This window comes from Gadus chalcogrammus, unplaced genomic scaffold (assembly GCF_026213295.1).
Source record: "Gadus chalcogrammus isolate NIFS_2021 unplaced genomic scaffold, NIFS_Gcha_1.0 GACHA097, whole genome shotgun sequence".
Taxonomy (NCBI): Eukaryota; Metazoa; Chordata; class Actinopteri; order Gadiformes; family Gadidae; genus Gadus; species Gadus chalcogrammus.
Window position 1 is genome coordinate 1 of NW_026613532.1, and position 10,618 is coordinate 10,618.

At 43.4% G+C, this 10,618-nt stretch overlaps 1 protein-coding gene across 1 annotated transcript; it reads right to left on the reverse strand.

Annotated features, from left to right (window-relative positions):
* Positions 1-3,586: 3,586 nt before the first annotated feature.
* LOC130378670 (uncharacterized) lies at positions 3,587-4,851 on the reverse strand. The gene is made up of 4 exons (XM_056585378.1): positions 4,688-4,851; positions 4,462-4,588; positions 3,882-4,180; positions 3,587-3,725 (listed from the first exon to the last, which is right to left on the reverse strand). The coding sequence occupies exons 1-4, from the start codon at positions 4,744-4,746 to the stop codon at positions 3,587-3,589; spliced, it is 624 nt and encodes a 207-aa protein (XP_056441353.1). The 5' UTR covers positions 4,747-4,851.
* Between the last annotated feature and the right edge of the window lie 5,767 nt (positions 4,852-10,618).

The following is a 10,618-nucleotide window of genomic DNA, read 5'->3' on the forward strand; positions in this document are numbered from 1 at the left end:
ATCTCCACCAAACCCACCGCTGCCATCCCCCCCACCTCCCTCATCACGTGCCTGGAAGAGATCCGGAGCTGGTTGAGCAGGAACTTCCTGAAACTCAATGGAAACAAGACCGAGGCCCTGCTCATCGGATCCAAATCCACCCTCACTAAATCACAACACACCTCAGCTCCACTCATAATTATCGATGGATTCCCAGTACCCTTCTCCTCCAAAGTAAAGAGCCTCGGCGTCATCCTGGACAACACCCTCTCATTCGCACCCCATATTCACAACATCACCCGGACTGCATTCTTCCACCTCCGCAACATCGCCAGACTCCGCCCATCACTGACCCAATCCAGCACTGAAATCCTAGTTCACTCATTTGTCACATCACGCATAGACTACTGCAACGCCCTCCTCACCGGACTCCCCACCAAACTCATCAACAGACTGCAGATCATTCAGAACTCAGCCGCCCGGATCATCACCCGCACCAAATCATCTGACCACATCACCCCTGTCCTCATTCAACTTCACTGGCTCCCAGTACACTACCGCATCCAATACAAAACCCTACTCCTCACCTACAAAGCTCTCCACAACCTAGCCCCCAGTTATCTCTGCGACCTCCTCCAAGAATACACTCCCTCCCGCTCCCTCCGCTCAACCTCTGCTGGACTACTATGTATCCCCACATCACGACTCACTTCAATGGGTGCCCGGTCATTCAGCTGTTCAGCACCCAGGCTCTGGAACTCCCTCCCCCCACACATAAAACAGTCAGACACCATTACAACCTTCAAGTCACAACTCAAAACTCACCTGTTCAAACTCGCACACAACGTCTAACTGATCACTGTTTTGATTGGTTTTTTTTTTTTTTTCTTTGGTTTTTTTTTTCTTGTTTTTGTTTTATTTATTTCTTATTGCTTATGTTTATTTATTTATCTATTTATTTTTTTCCACAATGTCTTGTTTTTTAAAAAATGTATGATGACTATATGCTATGTAAGGTGACCTTGGGTGTCTTGAAAGGCGCCTCTAAATTAAATGTATTATTATTATTATTATTATTATTAGATACCTAATAAACCGTTGGAACATGCAAGACCGGTAACAATAGCAACGCCGGTAAACAAACCCGCGAAGCCCAATCCAGGGGCCCCGGGCCTGTACTACGAAGCTCGATTAGAGGGTTAGCGAGGTATGTTGAGCTTGAAAGCCTGGGTTAGCTGTACCATGAACGTCGATCTCTTTAAGCGTCGCTATATCACCATGGTGATTTACGCTCGCAACCAAACCTGGTCGGGAGCAGCTTTTCAGCAAGTCCACCCGGAGATCGGCTACTTATATCGGCGTGCGCAGCTTCCTAGCCCCTCCTCCGATAATGGCGTCACCATTTGTGGGTGTTCCCATGGACCTCGGCGCACTTATCGTACAGGCGTCTCTCCGGAGACAGAAGGTTTTTCGGGACAGAACCGATCCCTTGGCATTGTCTGACGATATTCTTTATGAGAGATACAGATTCGGCATTTATTTAAGGCATTTATTTAATGGTCAAAATATTATTAATCAATGGCGTAAATATCGACGGTGCAACCGGTGCAGCTGCCCGGTTGCCCCCCGTCAACAACTCAGCGCAAGGCAGGCACGGTCCAACGTCCCCCCCCCCCCGCACAGGTAAAATGATTACCAAATTATTTTGAATTACATACAAAGAAATTTCATGCAAATAATAACAACTAAATCATTGGACTTGTCCGTGGAAAAAAATAATAATGTGAAATTAGGTTTTCTTGAAGCGTGACTGCCGGGCTAGGTAGAGGCTGATGGCCTCCTCCTTAGGAATCTGTTCGAAGGATTTGGCGATGGGGGCGGGTGCATCGGAGGACAAATTGGCGCCAACCTCTCGAAGAACCGCGGGTGAATTGGCGTAGCTCTCCCGAAGGGCCTTCATTAATGATGTTGCATAACCTGCAGACATAATAATAATAATAATAATATTACTTTATAAAGATCATTGTCACTGATCACTCGTGCGCCATCTCAAAATATGATAGAACTGCCTGACACTGCTTACCGTATGAGGCTGCCTCTTTGATGGGACGCACCACATGGGCACCTTTTCTGAAGCGCGGATACCGCACGCAGTACTTCTCCGTCCCGTCACTTCTCCGTGCTGTCTCGCGATTGGCATTGTGATTATAATGCAGCGCCGCTAAGAGAAGCCTACAAAATAACACATTTGAGAAAACCTTTGAAACTTGGTGTATGACAAAATACTAAATAGGCACGTTAATAGGTACTATTATTACTATAAAAGGCATAATAATTGGCAGTGTTATTCCATTGGATAGCACTGACCTGCTATACATCCCAAGGTATGAAAACCCTGTGTGCTTGGGCGCGAAGTGCAAGATGAGGGAGTGGTAAGCCTCAAGGGAGAAGGTCCGGTGCTGTGGAGACAGCTGACAAACATCTTTCAGCAAGGCAGCCCTCACCATTATGTTCTCCAACTTGACTGCTGCCAATGAGCCTGAAAAGACCAAGACAGGTAGGCAGGGAGGCAGACAGACACACAGACGGAAAACGTACAAATAGACAGGAAGATGGATACAGAGAGAATTCCTTTTTGAAATGGAAACACATGAAATTGTCCTGCATATGAATTATAGCAAACATAAACAGTAAACAGAATGTTATGAGATTGCCAGGGAATGAAAAAATAATTTCATCACAAAGGTCACATGTCAAAGCATCCAGACAATTACTCAAAGACAGCAACTAAAACAAAACTATGTAGAGCGTGCATAATACCAGTACTGTACCTGGGTCCAGCCACTCTTTGTTGCGCTGATCTTCGTCTAGAGGGCCTTGGGCACAACTGGAGAAGGCAGGGGTGTCATGGTCATGGATGTCCTGGATGTGGTTCACTAAACTTCTCCATTTGGCCTCCATGACCGCTGGGTTACCATCTGGGGTTGAGGCTGCAGTCCAATAGAGGTGATTCACTATAGCTGGCCTCCACAACTGTAGTTGGTCACACTCTTTGGATGCTGCATCCAATGCCTTCCCCAGACCTGTTTTAGAACAAATGGTATTAATTGATATGCACTAACAAAAACTGCTTCAAGGTTCCAACAATGGATACATACTTTTGGCAATGTGCCACACGTCAAAATAATGCTGTGTCCCTTCAGGGATCAGCTCCTCTCTCACCCATTTGGCAACCTAAGGAGAAAAAAACCACAAACATCCAGCTTCAGTGCAATTCAGATATTTACATTCTATACTGCATTTTTATTGTAAATACCTGGCGATGTCGGTCCGTGATCAGCGTTGCCAAATGCAGGTCGTTTCCCCTCAGCAGGCCAACACTGCGCTTGAGCCCTTCAAGCTCACACCATGAGCTGTTGGGGACCTCTGAGCTCTGCAACATGACATAACAGTGTAAGTGTAGAATGCTGGTGGTGTTGAAGGAGGCGTTAATGAACCGAAGCGTTGCTGGACCAGGCATTATGATACACTACTCTAGTTAGGCAATACACAATAAAGCTCTATGCATGGTTGTAGTGGAAAGATGTTATATTAAGATACAATCCTTTTACCAAATTGCAGAGTTAATTTCTTTGTCTAATAACATCAGGTTTACCTGAACAAGCTGAACATCCACCACCTTGTTCACTCTGTCCTCTATCAGAGAGAATGACCCATACTTTGCGCAGTGCCCAGGAGAATCTGACCTGGAATTAATTACAATTTATGTTTCAAGTTTTTAAAACCATGGTCTGTAAAGACAATCCACCATGTCAACTGCAAATGCCAACTAAAGCCACCCTACATGATAACAAATAACAAAATCAAAACGTGGAACTGGTCTAGCTCTCACACTGGTTTACCTGCAGTCACCAGCAAGAACTAGCCCGCCATCCATTGCCCGTAGGTCACTAAAATTCTTGGCTTGATCATTCTGCCAGACCTGAACGATTACAGGGATGGTGTAGTGGCGCTGATGGCGAAAGAAACTGCTCGCACTGATGCACTGCAGGCCAAACAGGGTCAACATTCTTAGTGTCTGTGTGGCCAAACATCCAGTAAAATGAATGGCCCCACTTAACAGGAGGTTGCAGGTTGGCATGTTCCTGTGGAGCATTGGCTGGTTTTGCCAGAAACGGTGGTAGCCACATGATGCACAGACCTAGATATGTAAGAAAATAAAATTAAACATTGTAATCAACAGTATATCAGGATTCAATATCGAGTAAGTACTGTACATTACTGGTCAAAGGTTTCATATTTTCAATGAAACACACATGACCAATACAGTATAACACTCAAATATGATGGCATCGAAAACCAGCAGACTTAAGCCAGCCTGGTACATACATTGTAAATTAACTGGCAAGACAGTCAGAGCTATCAGATTGTAATTAGATATTCAGATTTTCTAATCAGATGGCCACGTAAACAAAACTGTACCTGCTTGATCTTAACAAAAGTTCCTTCCTGCTGCATGATGCTACTATCCGGCCTCTCACAACAGGCCGGACAGATGGCAAAAAGGCCCATCAGCTCCTCTTGGCAAACAATGAATTTGTCAATGCAACTACAACAACAGAAAATGAGGGGGAGGGGGGCGGTGTCATTCAAACTAACAAAGCATTGAGCATTCAATATGGTCTATGTTGGTTTTAGATTATCTCACTTGTGGTGGGGGTCACACGTGTAAGGTGGCTCCTCATCAAACAATTCCTCCTCATCCATCGGCTCTTCGGGCACCCACGACAAGTCACTGATGACAGTGGCATTATCATCATCATCGTCGTCAACTGTCTGTTCAGGACTAGCGAGGGTGGAGGTTGGTGGGCTGATTGAAGTCTGTGTGCCCACGCTAACCATCTTGGGCTTCAGGTTAACCTGCACAGCTGTGGCAGAGGCAGTAAACATACCCAAACATATGACAATCATGGCAAATCTAAGCGGCTATGTATTCATTTCATCAATGTGTATGGAAATGTCCTACTTGCAATGTTTTAGACATAATATCTACCCCTTAAAATACCAAAGATTTACCGTGAGACCATCGGGGGGGCTTCAAATAACATTGTGTCCCAGCGTCAGAAGTGGAGGAGGGCAAGGGCTGATCCCCAATCGACACTCTCCACAGTGTCTACACTGTGCACGGTCTCCTGCTGTGAGGCGTCTGTCAACATCTTGCGAAAACAAATATAAAAAAGTATATTAGTATAAAGTATAGTATATATAAGTATATAAAAAAGAAAACACGGTCACGGTCAAATACAGTATATGTGAAAGAGAACCGTAGCAGTCTAGCACTAACACAAAACGCAAACACACTGTTGTGAAAGCCGCTTGATGATGACGATCACTGATCCAAACACTAGCCATGAAGCTTTCATGACGATATGGACATTTACTTCAGGGCAATTTTGTTTTGGCTCATATTCGTGAATCACAAATATGCTCTTCTAATGTCAGACTGATCATGCTTGTAGAGGAGGCTGTGTCAAAGGGAACACGGTATGCAAAATACACAGAGCTAGCTAACGCGCAGCTTGTAATTAGCAGCTATAGCATGATGCTTACCGTGGCAATCTCTCGCTTGCGGCAGACGGTGTCTCTCGACCTCGGGACAGGGCAGGCAGAGTGGTTTGCATGCACAGACGGCACGGCGGTAGGAATTAACTTCGCCGTCCTCTTACTCTTTAAACCAAGTGAGACCATCTTGGCATCCCCTGAGTGGTAATCCTCCTCCTTGAAATGCGTGCTGCATATTCTGGAGTACGCGGTAACAGAGCTAGCTGAAAAATCTGCCCGCCTAAACTTGACAAATTGCACCCAGCTTCGGAGAATCCCTTTGTCCTTGGGGAAGCAATGGACCCTATGTCCACTTTTGCTGGAGTTGTTGCACCCGCCACAAATACAGTAGAAAAACATGTTATCTACTTATATATCTACTCTCTCTCTCTCTCTCTCTCTCTCTCTCTCTCTCTCTCTCTCTCTCTCTCTCTCTCTCTCTCTCTCTCTCTCTATATCTATATATATGCTATGCTATGCTATGCTATCCCTCACTATCTATCTATGTTATGTTATGCTATGCTATCCCTCACTATCTATCGATGTTATGCTATTCTATCTATCTATCTATCTATCGATGTTATGCTATTCTATCTATCTATCTATCTATCTATCTATCTATCTATCTATCTATCTATCTATATCTAGGCTATCTCTATTTATGTATTTACTTATATAATCTGACAATGTCACTCTCTCACTAGCGGCTTCGGCTGTCGTCCAAAAGCGGAGTACCTTACGTGACGTCATGCAATGCATTGTGGGAGAAATAAGAATCATCGCTAACCTGTGGCTAATAACCACTAATATATCACCTACTTTTCCTAATATTTATATTTTGTGATACCCTACAACATCAAATACAATGGATAATTGTTTAAATGTTTATTACCAACTAGAAAATGGCCAGAAAAGAAGAAAATAGAAACCTGCACCATGCCCTTTAAGGGAGGGAATTGTATCTAACGCGTGGAGAGGAAAATACCGTGATCTACTTCTCTGCAGTCTACCTATTGATCTCTTGCCAATTTCCTTCGGATCACCCGCTAGGGGACGTCAAGTGGGCGTGTCCTATGTAGTGGGCGTGGCCGGGGTGACGTAATGGCTTCGGCTTCTTCACCTAACTAAAGGTGATGCCTTCTGTGGAGGGAGCAGCCTTCAATAAGGTCTTGCTCCCCTTGTGGCTATGTATAGTATTTACGGCTTATATGTTTGGTCCTGCTTCCTAGTGGTTATGTGAGGGTAATGCAGCTTCTTAAAATACTTAACAGTTGTTGCATGTAGTCAACACACTATGTATTTATTTTATCAATTTTTTTCGCGAGTGCTTTGTATTTTGTGTTCTGTTGTTTTACCTTAGTTAGTCAGTTCTTCAGTTTGTTCTGTGATGCCCTGTTTTGTGCTGTGGGGTTCCGTCCTGTTTATGTTGTTGTTTTTATCTTGTTTAATTGTATTTTCATTGCCTGGGGACTACAGATGAAAAATAGCCTTTTGGCTAATTCTGGCATTTTTAACCCATGTATTATCATGTGTTTTATTAATTTGCACTGTCCCCTTCTTAAATAAACTGAATTGAATTGAGGAGGAAGAAAGGTAAATTCTATTAGTTTGTAGATCTCACAGATTATTGTGCATGCAGGATTTAATGATATTCAAAGAGAACAGTCAGAACTTCTGAAGAGGGATTACACTGATCTATTGGATACACTGGACAAAATCCACATCAACTCATTCATCAGTGGACCCATACCAGCAGTTGACAGGGGAATAAACAGATTCAGTCGTCTACTTGCACTGAATACATGGCTTTCCAGAGTCTGCAATGAAAGAGGAAGGGGCTTTATTGACAATTTCAACTTATTCTGGGGGCGCAAATATCTTTTCAGAGCAGATGGCCTACACCCAAACAGGTTAGGCTCAAAACTGTTGAGGGACAATCTTCTCTTCTCGCTTTACGCACAGGCCACAATCTTGCCATGGTCTGACGCACAGGCCACAATCAGAGAACAGGTTGAGAAGAAGCGAGACTACAGCCTCCCCCACACATCTACTCTGCCACTATCTGACACACAGATAGCAGACAGCCCACAGACCTTGAAGAGAGACAACAGCCCGCCCGACGCCATCAACACTGTGCCTTCCCCAATCGCTGATGCTGGCTTGACGAGGAACGGCCACCCCCCTCCTCTGCATTACAGACCAAAGACCTTGAAGAGAGACAACAGCCTGCCCGACACCATGGACACCGTGCACTCCCCCATCGCTGATGCTGGCTTGGCGAGGAACGGCCACCCCCCTCCTCATCTCTCCCATAGCCACAACAACTCCAGCTCCACTGTCTCCTCCCTTTGCGATTTTCCAGCTGAATTTAAGAAACAGGAATATGTAGGCATCAAACTTGCATCTGTGTCAATGATAGCATCGCCAGGTCATTCCCACAGGCTGATAACACCAAAGCGGAGGGCGCCCCAGCCCCCCGCCCCCTGTACTGATAGTAGTCCTGAGTATTACTGAGACAAAAAAGGGTTCAGCCGTAGACAAAGTATGAAGGACGTTTCGCTTAATCTGCTGAACCCAAGGTTGCCTAAGTCAAAACATGGCAACTTTTGCATTCCTGCTGTAACCACTAAGAGAGTAAACAAAGGGAAACTTAGACACACTGCTAACCTCACAAATCTCATACATATTTCCTCCAAACCAAAAACAACCTTAAAGCCTATCAACAACACCATCAGGATGGGTCTACTTAATGTTAGGTCTCTTAATAACAAATCATTTTTAGTTAATGATTTTATTACCACCTCTAAACTGGATTTTATGTTTTTAACTGAAACATGGCTGGAACAAAATAACAGTGCAACCGTTCTGATAGAGACAGCTCCTCCCAACTATAACTTTTTTGATGCATGTAGATCTGGAAAAAGAGGTGGAGGGGTTGCTGTTATATTTAAAAATGATTTTCAGGGGAAACAGAAGTTATTTGGTGATTTTCCATCATTCGAATACCTTTGTGCTGTATTGAAATGCCCCCCCAGAGTTCTCCTATTAATTATTTACAGGCCACCCACATACTCTGCACATTTTTTCGATGAATTCACAGAATTATTGTCTAGCATCTCCACAGACTTTGACTGTCTAGTTATAACTGGTGACTTCAATTTTCATACTGATGATTTGAATGACAAGCGTGCAAAAAAACTTTTTACCATTTTGGACACATTTGAACTGTCCCAACATGTGAAAGAGACTACTCATTGTAAGGGCCACACTCTAGACCTGGTTATCACAAAGGGCCTCAATGTTTCTGATCTCTCTGTGACTGATCCTTCCTTGTCTGACCACTTTTGTGTTTTCTTTAATATATCTTTTATTCCCGACATACAGACAAAATCAAATACTGTCAAAAAATGGTATATCAATGAAGAATCGTATGTACTTTTTAGAAAGGCCATCTCCTTACTACCACCTCTCAACCCATGTTCTGCTGATGATCTTGTAGAAAACTTTAATTTGAAAATTTAGAAAATCATGGATGTCATTGCACCTTATAAGGTTAAAACGATTTCTGGAAAGCAAAAGGCACCCTGGAGAAAAGCTGCTTCTGTAACAGCACAGAAAAAAGAATGCAGGAAGGTTGAACGCATCTGGCGTAAAACAAAACTTCATATTCACCATGATATCTACAAAGAGAGCCTCCGTGCCTACAATTCAGACTTAAAAAGTGCTAGAGAAACATTTTTCTCCAATATCATTAAATCCAATAATAATAATGCAAAAACCCTATTTGCAACTGTTGACAGACTGACCAACCCCCCAACACAAATTCCACCTGATCTCCATTCCACGCAGAAATGCAATGAGTTTGCAGCTTTTTATACTGATAAAATTGAAGGCATCAGACGCACCATCAATATCTCCACTTCAAACAAAAATGTTGGACTACCACCCTGTTCAGGCAAAAGTAACGTGGCATGGATGGCATGCTTTAATGTTATTGACTCTAAAACTCTGGTGGAAACTGTTACACAACTAAAGCCATCCACCTGTTGCCTTGATTCTTTACCTACCAACCTCTTTAAGAATGTTTTTGACTGCCTAGCAATAGACATATTGCAGATAGTTAACAACTCTCTCCAGTCAGGCAACTTCCCAAAAGCCCTGAAAACTGCAGCTATTAAACCCCTTTTAAAAAAGCGGAGCCTAGATACCTCCATTATTAACAACTACAGACCAATATCAAATCTGCCCTTCATAAGTAAAATCATTGAGAAAGTTGTCCTCCAGCAACTTAATCACTTCCTGGCATCAACTGGTTGTTATGACACCTTCCACTCAGGATTTCGACCCCTGCACAGCACTGAGACCGCCCTCATTAAAGTTGTAAACGACATCCGTCTTAACACAGACTTAACACAAAACCTCAATACTAATGCTACTAGACCTCAGTGCTGCATTCGACACTGTAGACCATACAATACTTTGGGACAGGTTAGAAAACTGGGTGGGGCTTACAGGCACAGTCTTAAATTGGTTCAGATCCTACCTATAAAATAGGAACTACTTTGTTTCCATCGGCGACTTTGTATCAGAATCAACCAACGTGATGTGTGGAGTCCCACAAGGTTCGATCTTAGGACCCTCTTTATTCAACATCTACATGCTCCCACTAGGGCAAATCATTCATAATAACAAGATTGACCATCATTGCTATGCTGATGACACGCAAATCTATGTATCGCTATCACCAAATGACTATCGGCCCATAGATCTGCTGTGCCAGTGCATTGAGCAAGTGAAAGACTGGATGTGCCGAAATTTCCTTCAGCTAAATGAGGATAAAACAGAGATAATTGTATTTGGTGCTAAAACGGAAAGGCTTAAAGTAACCCAACACCTTCACTCTCTGTCCCTGAAAACCTCAATCAAAGCCAGAAACCTAGGGGTTATCATGGATTCTGATTTACATTTCTTGCCCCAACTCTGAGCACCTTCAAAACAAGATTGAAGACTTTTATGTTTGCTTTAGCTTTCTGCTAAA

Excerpts from the sequence above, each read along its gene's own strand:
- LOC130378670 (XM_056585378.1), bottom strand. The coding sequence starts at position 4,746 with ATGGATGAGGAGGAATTGTTTGATGAGGAGCCACCTTACACGTGTGAC. Across the intron at positions 4,589-4,687 it reads ACGTGTGACCCCCACCACAA|TTGCATTGACAAATTCATTG; the intron begins GTGAGATAATCT and ends CTGTTGTTGTAG. Across the intron at positions 3,726-3,881 it reads GTTCTTGCTGGTGACTGCAG|GTCAGATTCTCCTGGGCACT; the intron begins GTAAACCAGTGT and ends AATTAATTCCAG.